General features: G+C 40.2%; 1 protein-coding gene across 2 annotated transcripts in view; it reads right to left on the bottom strand.

Moving 5' to 3' along the window:
- Positions 1-13,149: 13,149 nt before the first annotated feature.
- Positions 13,150-16,987, bottom strand: part of CUTC (cutC copper transporter) — a 33,178-nt gene continuing 29,340 nt past the window's right edge. For both annotated transcript variants that reach the window (XM_070780638.1, XM_070780639.1), the window contains 2 exons: positions 14,906-15,011; positions 13,150-13,648 (listed from right to left, as the gene is read on the bottom strand). In XM_070780638.1, coding sequence (XP_070636739.1) covers positions 13,534-13,648; positions 14,906-15,011 — 221 coding nt within the window. In that variant the 3' untranslated portion in view covers positions 13,150-13,533. The remainder of the gene's footprint in view (positions 13,649-14,905; positions 15,012-16,987) is intronic.

Here is a 16,987-nt window from a genome sequence, read left to right as displayed (position 1 = left end):
TTGTTTTGGTAATAGTCATTCTAACAAACATGAGGTGATATCTCACTATGGTTTTGATTTGCATTTTGCTGATGACTAGTGATGTTGAGCATCTTTTCAGGTACCCGTTGACCATTTCTTTGTCTTCTTTCGAAAAATGTCTATTTGGATCAATTCTTCTGCCCATTTTAAATCAGTTTTTTTTTCTATTGAGTTGTATGGGCTCTTTATATATTTTAGATTTTAACCCTCATCAGATATGACTTGCCAATATTTCCTTCCATGCTATAGGTTGTCTTTTCATTTCACTGATGTATTTCTTTGCTGTACAGAGATTTTAGTTTGATGTAGTCCCACTTGTAGTCCCATTTTTGCTTTTGGTCAAATCTAAAAAAATCATTGCCGAAACTATATTTTCCAATTATATTATGCTCAGTGTCCTTGGTCATGGGCTCAGTTTGTGACCCCAGGGACTATGGCTTGCCAGGCTCCTCTGTTCACGTATTTTTCCAGGCAAGAGTACTGGAGTGGGTTGCCATTTCCTGCTCCAGGGGATCTTCCCAACCCAGGGATCAAACCTGAGTCTCTCAAGTCTCCGGCATTGGCACATGGATTCTTTACCACTGCATTACCTGGAAGCCCAATTACATTAGGATCCTCATGAAGAGTACACCCAACTTAGAGTGGCTTGAATGAAAATATTTATTGGTTCACATAACCGAAAGCCCAGAGATAATGCAGTTCTCAAGACTGATTGATTCCAGTGGTTGTGCTCCCTTTCTCTCACATTCTTTTGACTTTGCTCTCTTTTGGCATCAGTTTCATTCTCAAACAGGTCATAGACAGCTGCAACTGTTTCAAGACTCATATTCACACATAACAAATAGCAGAAGAGTCATTTTCAGCAAGTGTCCTAGAAATAGAAGCTACGAGCAAACGTCTCCTGGCATCTCAATGGCCCACATTTCTGAATCAATTCCTGACAAGGAAAATAAAGTCACTCTTATAGATAACTCAGACCATCCCTGAAGTTGTGGGTGAGGCTGGCCTTTCCTCTATCGCATGGGACACAAACAGAGTGACTGCTACAACAAGATCAGAATTGGGAGAAAAAATGAGGGGTAAAGTCTGGGCAAGAAACTGATTCTGTCTACTAGGAATCAACTCTTAGCTTATTTCCAATCCAGATTAAAGATAACATGGGAAACTATTTAGTGCCTCGACTATTTAGTGCCTTATTATAAAAAGGATTTTAAGTGACTTTAAAAAATATATAAAATACAGCAAGATGAAATGAGTAAAGAGAAAGGATAGAAAAAGTAAAAAGAAGAGACAAGCCCACTACACAAAATTTATTCAGTATGATCCTTTTTGCTTGTGGGATACATATTTGACTCAGTTTCTGTCAGTTTAAAGAGGAAAACTGAAGCAGGAACTCTTATCAGTCAAACCTCTTTTGGTTGCGAGTGTCAAAGATCCAAATCAAACAGGCATAAATACAAAAAAGGAAATTTATTGGCTTATTTAATAGAACAGTCTGTGAATGGAACTAGCTGTAGGCACAGATTAGGTTCACAGACTCAAACAAGGTTATCTGGACATTTACTTTTCTGTTGGTTTCATTTTTAAGGAGCCTCTTTTCACCTGCTGGCAAAGATGGCCTCAAAAACTCTGTGCTTACATAGTTCTTACAGCTAGTGATTCTAGTAAAAAGAGAGCATCTCTTTCTGAGAGCGCCAGAAAAAAGTCCTTGGTTGGATTCTGTTTGGCCCTCTTTGTGGTTAGTCCCAACTCTGGACTAGACAATGTGGACAAAGGAATGAGGCATACTAACTGCTTAACCTGGGTCAATGTGCCCCAGGGGGTGCTACATGATTTACAATCCCATTAGGAAATCATTATCTTTCAGTGGCAGCTTCAGTAAAGAAAAGGGTTAAGCAAACAAAATATCTTGATAACAACATAATTCCATATACATAAGATATAAACAAATCAACTGTTCTGAAGCCCAGTTACTCCCCAGACTAATACTTAAGAAACAATGTCTCCTCTAGGACCTCAATAACACACTGATCAGTTCAGTTCAGTCGCTCAGTTGTGTCCGACTCTGCGACCCCATGAATTGCAGCACGCCAGGCCTCCCTGTCCATCACCAAATCCTGAGTTCACTCAGACTCACGTCCATCGAGTCAGTGATGCCATCCAGTCATCTCATTCTCTGTTGTCCCCTTCTCCTCCTGCCCCCAATCCCTCCCAGCATCAGAGTCTTTTCCAATGAGTCAACTCTTCGCATGAGGTGGCCAAAGTACTGGAGTTTCAGCTTTAGCATCATTCCTTCCAAAGAAATCCGAGGGCTGATCTCCTTCAGAATGGACTGGTTGCATCTCCTTGCAGTCCAAGGGACTCTCAAGAGTCTTCTCCAACATCACAGTTCAAAAGCATCAATTCTTCAGTGCTCAGCCTTCTTCACAGTCCAACTCTCACATCCACACACGACCACAGGAAAAACCATAGCCTTGACTAGACAGACCTTTGTTGGCAAAGTAATGTCTCTGCTTTTGAATATGCTATCTAGGTTGGTCATAACTTTCCTTCCAAGGAGTAAGCGTCTTTTAATTTCATGGCTGCAGTCACCATCTGCAGTGATTTTGGAACCCAGAAAAATACAGTCTGACAGTTTCCACTGTTTCCCCAACTATTTGCCATGAAGTGATGGGACTGGATGCCATGATCTTAGTTTTCTGAATGTTGAGCTTTAAGCCAACTTTTTCACTCTCCACTTTCACTTTCATCAAGAGGCTTTTGAGTTCTTCTTCACTTTCTGCCATAAGGGTGGTGTCATCTGCATATCTGAGGTTATTGATATTTCTCCCGGCAATCTTGATTCCAGCTTGTGTTTCTTCCAGTCCAGCATTTCTCATGATGTACTCTGCATATAAGTTAAATAAGCAGGGTGACAATATACAGCCTTGATGTACTCCTTTTCCTATTTGGAGCCAAGCTGTTGCTCCATGTCCAGGTCTAACTGTTGCTTCCTGACCTGCATACAGATTTCTCAAGAGGCAGGTCAGGTGGTCTGGTATTCCCATCTCTTTCAGAACTTTCCACAGTTTATTGTGATCCACATAGTCAAAGGCTTTGGCATAGTCAATAAAGCAGAAATAGATGTTTTTCTGGAACTCTCTTGCTTTTTCCATGATCCAGTGGATGTTGGCAATTTGATCTCTGGTTTCTGTGCCTTTTCTAAAACCAGCTTGAACATCAGGAAGTTCACAGTTCATGTATTGCTGAAGCCTGGCTTGGAGAATTTTTGAGCATTACTTTACCAGTATGTGAGATGAGTGCAATTGTGCGGTAGTTTGAGCATTCCTTGGCATTGCCTTTCTTTGGGATTGGAATGAAAACTGATCTTTTCCAGTCCTGTGGCCACTGCTGAGTTTTCCAAATTTGCTGGCATATTGAGTGCAGCACTTTCACAGCATCATCTTTCAGGATTTGAAATAGCTCAACTGGAATTCCATCACCTCCACTAGCTTTGTTCGTAGTGATGCTTTCTAAGGCCCGCTTGACTTCACATTCCAGGATGTCTGGCTCTAGATGAGTGATCACACCATCGTGATTATCTGGGTCGTGAAGATCTTTTTTTGTACAGTTCTTCTGTGTATTCTTGCCATCTCTTCTTAATATCTTCTGCTTCTGTTAGGTCCATACCATTTCTGTCCTTTATCGAGCCCATCTTTGCATGAAATGTTCCCTTGGTATCCCTAATTTTCTTAAAGAGATCTCTAGTCTTTCCCATTCTGTTGTTTTCCTCTATTTCTTTGCATTGATCGCTGAGGAAGGCTTTCTTATCTCTTCTTGCTATTCTTTGGAACTCTGCATTCAGATGCTTATATCTTTCCTTTTCTCCTTTGCTTTTCACTTCTTTTCTTTTCACAGCTACTTGTAAGGCCTCCCTAGACAGCCATTTTGCTTTTTTGCATTTCTTTTCCATGGGGATGGTCTTGATCCCTGTCTCCTGCACAATTTCATGAACCTCATTCCATAGTTCATCAGGCACTCTATCTATCAGATCTAGGCCCTTAAATCTATTTCTCACTTCCACTGTATAATCATAAGGGATTTGATTTAGGTCATACCTGAATGGTCTAGTGGTTTTCCCTACTTTCTTGAATTTGAGTCTGAATTTGGCAATAAGGAGTTCATGAACTGAGCCACAGTCAGCTCCTGGTCTTGTTTTTGTTGACTGTATAGAGCTTCTCCATCTTTGGCTGCAAAGAACATAATCAATCTGATTTCGGTATTGACCATCTGGTGAGGTCCATGTGTAGAGTCTTCTCTTGTGTTGTTGGAAGAGGATGTTTGCTATGACCAGTGCATTTTCTTGGTAAAACTCTATTAGTATTTTTCCTGCTTCATTCCGTATTCCAAGGCCAAATTTGCCCGTTACTCCAGGTGTTTCTTGACTTCCTACTTTTGCATTCCAGTCCCCTATAATGAAAAGGACATCTTTTTTGGGTGTTAGTTCTAAAAGGTCTTGTAGGTCTTTATAGAACCGTTCCACTTCAGCTTCTTCAGCATTACTGGTTGGGGCATAGACTTGGATTACTGTGATATTGAATGGTTTGCCTTGGAAATGAACAGTGATCATTCTCTCGTTTTTGAGATTGCATCCAAGTACTGCATTTCGGACTCTTTTGTTGACCATGATGGCTACTCCATTTCTTCTGAGGGATTCCTGCCTGCAGTAGTAGATATAATGGTCATCTGAGTTAAATTCACCCTTTCCAGTCCATTTTAGTTTGCTGATTCCTAGAATGTCGACATTCACTCTTGCCATCTCTTGTTTGACCACTTCCAATTTGCCTTGATTCATAGACCTGACATTCCAGGTTCCTATGCAATATTGCTCTTTACAGCATTGGACCTTGCTTCTATCACCAGTCACATCCACAGCTGGGTATTCTTTTTGCTTTGGCTCCATCCCTTCATTCTTTCTGGAGTTATTACTCCACTGATCTCCAGTAGCATATTGGACACCTACTGACCTGGGGAGTTCCTCTTACAGTATCCTAACATTTTGCCTTTTCATACTGTTCACGGGGTTCTCAAGGAAAGAATACTGAAGTGGTTTGCCATTCCCTTCTCCAGTGGACCACATTCTGTCAGATCTCTCCACCATGACCCGCCCATCTTGGGTTGCCCCACGGGCATGGCTTAGTTTCATTGAGTTAGACAAGGCTGTGGTCCTAGTGTGATTAGATTGACTAATTTTCTGTGAGTATGGTTTCAGTGTGTCTGCCCTCTGATGCCCTCTTGCAACACCTACCGTCTTACTTGGGTTTCTCTTACCTTGGGCGTGGGGTATCTCTTCACGGCTGCTCTAGCAAAGCGCAGCCGCTGCTCCTTACCTTGGACGAGGGGTATCTCCTCACCGCTGCCCTTCCTGACCTTCAACGTGGGATAGCTCTTCTAGGCCCTCCTGCATCCGCGCAGCCGTGGCTCCTTGGACGTGGGGTTGGTCCGCCCGGCCGCCGCTCCTGGCCTCGGGCGTGGGGTAGCTCCTCCTGGCCGCCGCCCCTGCCCTCGGACGTGGGGTAGCTCCTCCTGGCCGCCGCCCCTAACCTCGGACTTGGGTTAGCACCTCTTGGCCGTTCCTGCACCGTCGAAGCCTGGCACTCTCAGCCATTGCCCCTGACCTCGAACGTGTGGTAACTCCTCTTGGCCGCCGCCCTTCGGGCATGGGGTCCTCCTGGCTTCTGCCCCTGACCTCGGACGTGGGGTAGCTCCTCTTGGCCGCGCTTAGTGCGCCGGTCACAGCCGCCCGCGCTTAGTGCGCCGGGGACCTAGACTGTCTAAAAAACACAAGTGTCTTCTATTACATCTCCATTACAAACCAGTGGCATTATGCCAATGTGGTTTAGTGGGTTTTTTTTTTTTTTTTTTAATTCTATGAGAGACTAGAGCAATGCAATTCAAACACACAGCTCTTTGTGATTTTTTTCCAAGGATAAAATTTAGCATCTAAACAGGACAAGATGGAATGAATATTCTTCAGGTGTCTTAGTCACAACCCTTAGTTGCAGGGAATAAAGCGGTGTAGCCATCTTCCTGAGAGATATAAACTAAACGCAAAACAAACAAGAAACGGTATTTTGTTTCCACCATTGTCTTAAACCATCATGCCTCTTTCCTTGCCCTTGACATCTTGGGCAGCTCCTATAGCTTTTCAGCCTCTTTCAGGTTTAAATAGCCCAAGCTAATTTAATCTAATTTAAAACTCTCTCACATTCACTTTTTAAAAACAGCTTTATTAAGATATAAATTATATATAATTCAGTGTTGAAATGTACAATTCAGTGGTTTTTAGCATATTCAGAGTTGTGCGACCATCACTACAATCAATTTTAGAACATTTTTCACCACCCACAAAAGAAACTCACACTTGGTTTAAAGCCCCTCTCCTTTTTTGGCTCAGGGACCAGTTATTGCTGGAGAGAGAAATGTCACTCCTTTTATCATTTTCCTCTGTTACTCAATTTCTCCCCTACAAATTCCAGAATTGGGGCAGGGAAGGTGAGGAGCGGGGAAAAGAGGCAAAGGTAGTTGGATGACCAAACTTTCCCAGTTTGCCTGACACTGATGAGGTTTTGTAGGACTCAGGACTTTCACGGGCAAACTCAGAAAAGTTCCAAGCAAACTGGGATGGTTATTTACCATCTGGGATGGTTAGTTACCATATTGATTTGGTGCTGTTTGCATTAATAATTCACTCATTTGATCAATAGCTAATCATCACACTTTGTCACAGCCACTTTCCTGGTGTTCCAACTCTTAGCTCTTCTTTGGGTGACTGCCAAACTGCAATTTCCTAACAGTGTATACACACTGGCTGACCTCTTCCCCTTTCAAATCCTGTCTTCCATTGCTGGTAATGTTAAATTTGATTGGGTTAAAATGGTAACAACCAGAAAGCTTGACCATTATAATGTCAAGTTTCTACTTTCATGACTAGCAAATTATCCACCGGGTGATATTTCAACACCATTTAGATATTCAGCCCCCTATCAACCTTTTACCTAATGGTTTCAGCATTAACAGTCTTTGGCTGATTTATTTCATTAGGGGTTGCAAAATGATTTATTCTCTAATTCAGAAAGATGAGTCATGTTGCTAGGAATATTCATGTACAAATGCCCATGTGGACATGTTTTCAATTTTCTTGGGTATATATATATATAAACCTAAGAATGGAATTGCTGGGCCATAGCAACTCTATGTTTAACACTTGAGAAGTTCCCAGACTATTTTACAAAGCAGCTCCACCATTTTACAATCCTGCCAGTAGCACTGAAGGTTGTACTTGCTCCACACTCTTGCCAACACTTGATATGGTCAGTCTTGTGGGGGATACAGTCATTCCAGTGGGTGTGAAGTGGCAGCTTGGTGGGGTTTTGATTTGTATTTCCCTAATGATAAGATGGCTGGTTGGCATCACTGACTCGATGGACGTGAGTCTGAGTGAACTCCGGGAGTTGGTGATGGACAGGGAGGCCTGGTGTGCTGCAATTCATGGGGTCGCAAAGAGTCGGACACAACTGAGCAACTGAACTGAACTGAATGATAAATTATTTTTGAGCATTTTTCGTGTGCTTGTTGGTCAATTGTCCACCTTCTTTGGAGAAATGTCTACTCAAATCCTCATTCATTTTAAAACTGGGTTGTGTTTTGTTTAATATACATTCTGGATACAAACCCCTAATCATAGACACACATTTGCAAATATTTTCTCCATTCTATAGGTTGTCTTTTCACTTTTTTGATGTTAACCTTTGAAGCATTATTTTTTCTTTTGTGACTTGTGCTTTTCCTGTTGTACCTAACACTTTGCCTAGCCCAAGTTGACAAAGATTTACTGTTGTTTTCTTCTAAGAATTTTGTTTTAGCTCTTTTATTCATGTCTATGAGGCAATTGCATTAACTTTTGCACATGATGTAAGGTCTAACTTCACTCTTTTACAAGTGTATATCCAGTTGTCCAGCACTTTTGGTAAAGACTTCTTCCCCAGGGAATTATCTTGCCACCCTTGTCAAGAATCAACTACCTATTGTAAAAGGGTTTATTTCTGGACCCTCAATTCTATTGCATTGAGCTATATATTTATCTTTATTCCAGTTATACATTGTCTCAATTATTGTAGCTTTGTAGTAAGTTTTGAAATCAGGAAGTATAAGTCCTCCATATTTGTTCCTTTTTGTTTGGCTATTTTGGGTTCCTTGCATTTCCAGATGAATTTTAAGATCAGCTTGTTAATTTCTGCCCAAAAAGCAGCTGGGATGTCAATAGTGATTATCTTGAATTTGTAGACCCATGAAGAATATTGCTAACTTAACAATATTAAATCCTCCAATCTATGAACATGGGATGTCTTTCCATCTATTTCCTTATTCTCAGGTCTTTAAAAATTCCTTTAAAAAGTGCTTTGTAGCTTTCAACAGTCTTGCACTTCTTTGATTAAATTCCTAAGCATTTTATCATTTTGATGCTATCATAAATGGAATTTCCCTTTAGAATTGTTATTGTTAGTGTAGCAGTACAGTTGATTCTGTATATTGCTCAACTTAAAAAATTTTGTGTGGATTCTCTAGAATTTTCTGTATACAAGATCATGTCACCTGTAAATGTTGTTCAGTTGTTAAGTCATGTCTGGAGACTGCAATCCCATGGACTGCAGCACACCAGGCTTCCCTATCCTTCACTGTCTCCCAGAGTTTGCTCAAATTCATGTCCATCAAGTCGGTGATGCCATCCAACCATCTCATCCTCTGTTTCTCCCTTCTCCTCTTGCCCTCAATCTTCCCAGCAATAGGGACTTTTCCAATGAGTTGGCTCTTTGCATCAGATGGCCAAAGTATTGGAGTTTCAGCTTTAGCATCAGTCCTTCCAATGAATATTCAGGATTGATTTACTTAGGAATACTAGTATTGACTGGTTTGATCTCCTTGCTCTTTCAAGAGTCTTCTCCAGCACCACAATTTGAAAGTATCAATTCTTCGATGCTCAGCCTTCTTGATGGTCCAACTCACACATTCATACACAACTACTGGAAAAACCATAGTTTGACTATATGGACCTTTGTTAGCAAAATGATATCTCTCCTTTCTAATACGCTGTCTAGGTTTGTCATGGCTCTTCTTCCAAGGAGCAAGAGTTTTAATTTTGTGGCTGCAGCCACCATCCACAGTGATTCTGGAGCCCAATGAAATAAAATCTGTCAGTTTCCACTTTTGCCCTATTTGCCATGAAGTAATGGGACTGGATACCATGATCTTAGTTTTTTGAATGTGGAGTTTTAAGCCCATTTTTTCACTCTCCTCTTTCACTCTCATCAAGAGGCTCTTTAGTTCCTCTTTGCTTTATGCCTTAGAGTGGTATCATTCGCATGTCTGAGGTTGTTGATATTTCTCTTAACAGTCTTGATTCCAGGTTGTGAGTCATTCACCCCAGCATGTCCCATGATGTACTCTGCATACAAGTTAAATAAGCAGGGTGACAAAATATAGCCTTGATGTACTCCTTTCCCAATTTTGAACCAGTCTGTTGTTCCATGTTCAGTTCTAACTGTTGCTTCTTGACCTGAATTCCAAAAACATTTATGGCTTCACTGACTATACTAAAGCCTCTGACTGTGCAGATCACAACAAGCTGTGGAAAATTCTTGGATAGGAATACCAGACCACCTTATCTGTCTCCTAAGAAACCTGTATGCAACTATATAGAAGACATTTTCTTTCTTTTTAATCTGGATGCTTCTTATTTCTTTTTCTTGCCTAACTGCCCCCGCTATGGACCTGCAGTACAACGTTGAGTAGAAGTGGTGAGAGTGGACATCCTGTCTTGTTCCTGATCTTAGGGAGAAAGTATTAAGTTTGATGTTAGCTATATGTTGTTTTTGTTTTGTTTTTTATAGTTGCTCTTTATCAGGTTGAGGAGTTCCTTTCTATCCCAAGTTAGCTGAATGTTTTATTATGAAAGGGTGTTAGATTTTGTCAAATGCTTTTTCCACAATGAGATGAACATGTGATTTTTGTGCTTTATTCTATCAATATGGCATATTACACTGATTGATTCTTGAGTGTTATACTAGCCTTGCATTCCTGGTATAAATCCTCTCAGGTCACAATGTATAATCTTTTTTATGTTGCTGGACTCAGTTTACAGAAAGAATACAAAGTAGATCTTGATGGGGCCAACTGAAGGTAAGCAGCATAGTAACTGAAGTCAGGAAGTCCTGACTCTGAAGCCAGTGCATTTTTTCCACTAGAAAGTAAATCAATATGGATATGCAATTTGATGGTTTAAATGAAAAATGCATAAAAATATGAAGGCATGGTTCCCTAGTCACAAATTACTTGTAATACTGATGAGAGGATATATACACATAAAATAATGAGAAAATATTTTAAAATATAGGACTAGGTGTAGAAAATAAAATCAAGGTGAGAGGTTACCTTGGGTTTCCCTGGTGGTTCATACAGTAAAGAATCCGCCTGCAATGCAGGAGACCTGGGTTCAATCCCTGAGTTGGGAAGACTCCCTGGAGAGGGGAATGGCAACCTACTCCAGTATTCTTGCCTAGAGAATTCCATGGACAGAGGAGACTGGCGGGCTATAGTCCATGAGGTCGCAAAGAGTGGGACACGACTGAGCGACTAACACTTTCATTTTCACAAGTGGTTATCTTGTGTTTCATTTATATTCACGTAGTGGAAGGCACCGGAGAAGGCAATGGCACCCCACTCCAGTACTCTTGCCTGGAAAATCCCATAGGAGGAGGAGCCTGGTAGGCTGCAGTCCATGAAGTCGCTAAGAGTCGGACATGACTGGGTGACTTCACTTTCACTTTTCACTTTCATGCATTGGAGAAGGAAATGGCAACCCACTCCAGTGTTCTTGCCTGGAGAATCCCAGGGACGGGGGAGCCTGGTGGGCTGCCGTCTATGGGGTCGCACAGAGTTGGACATGACTGATGCGACTTAGCAGCAGCAGCAGCAGTGGAGGGCACAAAATATTGGCTTCAGTACTCAATGCCTAGCTTCCTGGGAAAAGCTTTTAAACTATCAAAGATTGATACTAGAAAGCTAACCTAGAAGAAGGAGAAGGCAATGGTACCCCACTCCAGTACTCTTGCCTGGAAAATCCCATGGATGGAGGAGCCTGGAAGGCTGCAGTCCATGGGGTCGCTGAGGGTCGGACAAGACTGAGCGACTTCACTTTCACTTTTCACTTTCATGCATTGGAGAAGGAAATGGCAACCCACTCCAGTGTTCTTGCCTGGAGAATCCCAGGGACGGGGAAGCCTGGTAGGCTGCTGTCTATGGGGTCACACAGAGTCGGACACGACTGAAGTGACTTAGTGACAGCAATAGCAACCTAGAAGAAAAAAACATTTAATGGGCACATACTATGTTCTTGGTGTTTTAATATATTCTTAAACTAGAAACCATATTATTCCTGATTTACAAATAAAGGAATTACAGTTCAAAATAAGTTAACTTAAACTGGAAGCCAGGATATGATTTCAAGTATGTCTGATTTGTCCAGGAGTACAGCTCTTTGTGGTACATCCACATTCCAGAAGCATCGTAAAGCAGAAGACTTGGAGGTTAATAGTCTAGCATTTAAGTCTCATAAATAACATTAATTTGTTATTAAATTTTGAGCAATTCATAGTACCTCTCATATGCCTAGTTACTCTGTTTAAATAAAATAGAGATGATTACATACCCTGCTCTTATCTCTGAAGGATCATAGAGTAAAATCCAAGCATGGGAGAGGGTTAGGCCAAAATACTAAACATGACTGTGTGTGCATGTGTATGTGATACTTACATATCTGTATCTATACCTCAAAGCCAATATTAAAACTGTTAACAGAAATCACTACTAATGGAAAACACTGAAGTTACTGTTAGTTTTTAAATAGTTTGTCTTTCATTTCTCAAAAATTCCTTGGCAAATATTATATGTTGAAATGGTATCTGGAAAAGTGAGGAAAGAAGATTTAAAAGTGAGGAAACGACACATTAATAAAAAGGCAAGGTTTTCCATATATAGTCATTAGTACCCAAATCTGTGCATGCTATTTATAGAGGCTCCATTAACTAGTTTCATGACCAAGGCCAAGTTCTCTACATTATGATTCAGTTAATCTCCTAATACAGAAACATCAGTTCTATTACCAGAGGGGTGTTGTGTGTGTAGAATGAGATTATAACATGAAAGTCACAGAAAAAAACTAGTAATGAATTTCACCATTTGGGACCTGCTTGTGAGAGTTGGACTGTGAAGAAAGCTGGGCACCGAAGAATTGATGCTTTTGAACTGTGGTGCTGAAGAAGACTCTTGAAGAGTCCCTTGGACTGCAAGGAGGTCCAACCAGTCCATCCTAAAGGAGATCAGTCCTGGGTATTCATTGGAAGGACTGATGCTAAAGCTGAAACTCCAATACTTTGGCCACCTCGTGCGAAGAGTTGACTCATTGGAAAAGACCCTGATGCTGGGAGGGATTGGGGGCAGGAGAAGAAGGGGATGACAGAGGATGAGATGGCTGGATGGCATCACCGACTCGATGGACATGAATTTGAGTGAACTCCGGGAGTTGGTGATGGACAGGGAGGCCTGGGGTGCTGCGATTCACAGGGTTGCAAAGAGTCAGACACAACTGAACAACTGAACTGAACTGAACATAGGAAAAACATCTTTCATCACTAGAATCCAGTCTCCATATCTATGGCCTCAGCTGAAAGAAACTATTATTCTGATAACCTCGCTAACCTCCCCAGTTCTCACTACAGGTCTTTCTAAATTGTCAGATGAACCTTATGGTTAAGCCATTTCTCTTTCTGGTGACAGAGACAGAAGTAACCTGATGAACAAAAAGATCGCTTCTGGCCTTTATAAGTCTAGGAACTTTTACATCCTACTTCCCAAGGCTGAAAATTTTTATGCTATACCATTTACTTTATATCCTTTGCATCTTGCCCAGGGTAACACATCCAAAAGTACATAATAAAAAGAGAAAATAAAATTAAAAAACAACAAAAAATCTTCCCTCTAATACTTGGCTACAGATTGTATTCAGGGTATGAATAAGAGATGCTACCACAATAGAATGGCAATTTTTATTTTACAATGACAAGGCAAAATAACCGCTATTGAGTTGACCATGAAGTCACATTTGAGTTCATACCTTGCAACTGAACTTTCCCAGTTCAATTAATTCCACTGAAAACAGACTTAAACCTCTGTCTGCAGAAGAAGTGTAGGCCAGATTTAACCACGATGATGGAGATGGCTGACAAGATTAAGCAAAGAAAATGACTGCACTCTGTTTCAAGTTCTTTTTCTTCTTGGAAACATTCTCCATGGTAATATAAGACTCAAAATAAAGACAGACTGTCCTGGCCAGAGAAGGTTAAAGCTGTCATAGAGAACTGTAGACTATTCTTCTATCTTTGTCTGGTGATATTCATGTCTCTCAGAGAGGTATGGCTAAACGAGAATATTCTTTGCAATAGCATTCAAAGTCCTTACTTGGGTCACATCTGTAACCTTTAGAGAATATTCTGAGTTAGAAAGAGAGGCTCCCATAGCAACAGAGGAATTTCTGCAATGGAAATAATAAAGAAACACAAAATTACATAAGTTGTTAAATGAACCCTCCTACTGGCACTTCATTTTAGGGTAGATTTCATGGCTCAAGAACAAGGACCCTGCACTAAAATATTTCATAATTTTTATTAGTTACTTGAAACACCTTGTGTCTAAATATACCAGATAGTATATTTGATTTTATATCTGGAATTGTAAATCTAAGGCTCTTGCTTCTTTTATATCTCATTTTCCTCAACTTATAAACAGAAATAATCAATTAACTATTAAATTATAGGAATCCTCTCAAGTATGATAGAAAACACATAATAGTTTAAATTCCTTAAAAGTGATAAAATTTCAAAATGACTAAAAGTAGGGAATTCCTTGGTGGTCCAGTGGTTAGGACTCTGCTTTCATCACCAAGGGTGTGGGTTGACTCCTTGGTCAGGGAACTAAGATTCCACAAGCTGTGAGACATGGTCAAAAACAATAAAATTAAAAAGAAAAAAAAAAGAGGGTAAAAGTGAGGAAATATTTAAGTATTAACAGTAGGAAAGACAAAAAGGACTACAGCTCTTCCATCCTTATTACCATAGTTATTAACTTTGCTAAAGGAGATCACAGGTGAATGGGCACACATACATATCTACTTCATCTGAAGCTTAATTACTGAATTAGAGTTTACTATTAACTGGTCTCAGAGAAGGCAATGGCAACCCACTCCAGTACTCTTGCCTGGGAAATCCCATGGATGGAGGAGCCTGGTAGGCTACAGTCCACGGGTCCCGCCTGGTAGGCTACAGTCCACGGGTCCCGAAGAGTCGGACACAACTGAGCGACTTCACTTTCACTTTTCACTTTCATTCACTGGAGAAGGAAATGGCAACCCACTCCAGTGTTCTTGCCTGGAGAATCCCAGGGATGGGGGAACCCGGTGGGCTGCTGTCTATGGGGTCGCACAGAGTCGGACACGACTGACGTGACTTAGCAGCAGCAGCTAAGTCACGTCAGTTGTGAACTTAGACCATTAACTCGTCTAAGTTCAGTAAAGCCTTAAAGATTTGGAGGTTAGCCTATGTTCAGAAGAGCCTGCTTATTTAAGGCAGGATAAGAGCCACTCTGCAGTTAAAAAACTTTAAAAATGACTAATACTTACATGCTAATCACAACATTCTATTCATTAATCATGCCATCAACTAAGGTTTTCCTATTTGGAGAAGTAAAAATTAATCCCATTCCTTTTTGTAGGAGTCAAAGGAGTCATTTTTACCGAAACTTCATTCCTGAATCTCTAGCCGACCGAGCAGAACAGTGGAATTCTGTGGCACCTGAACCCTCAAGGATCCTCTGCAGATTTCTATCTGTTATGCCACCCCCTGTTGGAAAGAATAAGTAATATAGTAAATAGAACAGATTTTCACATAAAATTTAGTGACTAATATGACTGCTAGCTCTACCTGGAATCTTCATACTGAAATTCCTCTTTGATATTCTCTCCTTACTCAGCTAAAATGAATTTAGAAACAAATGATGAAAGACAAGAATGCAGACTCTGGAGAACAAAAGATCAAAGAACCTTTATGACAGAACTGTACATGCCCACTGGTTTGTATAACAATGATCTAAAAGACTACTCTAGGGCAAGGAAAATAATTGAGTACTCAAGCCCTGCTTCCCCTAATTAAAGCAAAATCAAATTAAAAGCAAAGACTCAGAAACGTATCTCAAAGAGAAAACCTCAAAACAAAATCAAAAAAAAAACCGGAACATCTCCAAGGTTCTTTCTCTGGCCCATAACACACGGATTTCACTGGAAATGGGAACAATGCAAGGTGTTACACGGTTTCTTTATTATAATGCCCATTTATAATTTTATTTTACAGAAGAATTTGATTCTAGTTTGTTAAAATTGCATAATCAAGGATTTTATGACTCATTTGTTTTGAGGAACAATCTTTTAAATGTCTGTATATAAAGAATTATATTCTGAACTGATATCAGATTAGATGACTGTTAAAATACGTATTTTTTACCTCAAGCTATTAAAGTTGCTTGAGATCAACTTTATTATGACCAACCTAGACAGCATATTCAAAAGCAGAGACATTACTTTGCCAACAAAGGTCTGTCTAGTCAAGGCTATGGTTTTTCCAGTAGTCATGTATGGATGTGAGAGTTGGACAATAAAAAAGCTGAGCACCAAAGAACTGATGCTTTTGAACTGTGGTGTTGGACAAGACTCTTGAGAGTCCCCTGGACTGCAAGGGGATCCAACCAGTCAATCCTACAGGAAATCAGACCTGAATATTCATTGGAAGGACTGATGTTGAAGTTGAAACTCCAATACTTTGGCTACCTGATGCAAAGAACTGACTCACTAGAAAAGACCCTGATGCTGGGAAAGACTGAGGGCAGGAGGAGAAGGGGACAGCAGAGAATGAGATGGTTGGATGGCATCACCAACTCAATGGACATGCGTTTGAGTAAGCTCTGGTAGTTGGTGATGGACAGGGAAGCCTAGTGTGCCACAGTCCATGGGGTTGCAAAGAGTCGGACACGACTGAGCACCTGAACTGAACTGACTGATTAAAGTTGCTGAAATAACTTGACTTACACACTCTTTCAGACTCATTAACTTTTTTTTTTAGTCATATAGTACAACAACAACAAATACCACTGAGCCCTAAGAAAGAACACAGACTGAGAGGTCAGATTTATTAGAATCCTGGCTTTACCACAGTGGCCCTTCACAGCTATGTGGCCTTGGATAAATTACTCAAGTCCACTGAGCCTCAATTTTTTTCATCAAAGAGGGATAGTATTGCTTACTTCACAAACTTGTTGTAAGGATTAAAAGACAAATATTTGTTATTTCTTTCTTTTTTTTTTTTTTTGTTATTTCTTTCTAACAAATAACAGAATATCTGGTCACTGAAATACATGTTACTCAGTTATCAGAACATAAGTAATACATTTCCCAAACACAGATTAACAGTTGGGACTTGAAAGAACAACTACTTCAATACTTTTCTTTATAAAGATAAGGGAACTGGAGCCTAAATTATAAGCTTCATTATGAAAATCCTCTAGAGGGAAACTGCTATATTTTATCTTTATATTTCCCAGTGATGGACACATATTAGGCTGATTTACCCAGGAATTTTTACTTGCTGGTATTTATTTACATGAAATTATCATAATTTATTTATAGATCTACTCAGTAAGCTCCTCAAGTAGAAGGATTACTTCATATACATTTCTGTGTTTTTATATCTACCACAGAACCTGGCATATAATCAGCATTTTCTTGGTAGGGTTTGTTAAATAATCACAAATACTTTGGATATAACAT

The sequence above is a fragment of the Bos indicus genome, chromosome 26 (assembly GCF_029378745.1).
Source record: "Bos indicus isolate NIAB-ARS_2022 breed Sahiwal x Tharparkar chromosome 26, NIAB-ARS_B.indTharparkar_mat_pri_1.0, whole genome shotgun sequence".
NCBI lineage: Eukaryota > Metazoa > Chordata > Mammalia > Artiodactyla > Bovidae > Bos > Bos indicus.
This window is presented reverse-complemented; position numbering and strand designations above follow the sequence as displayed.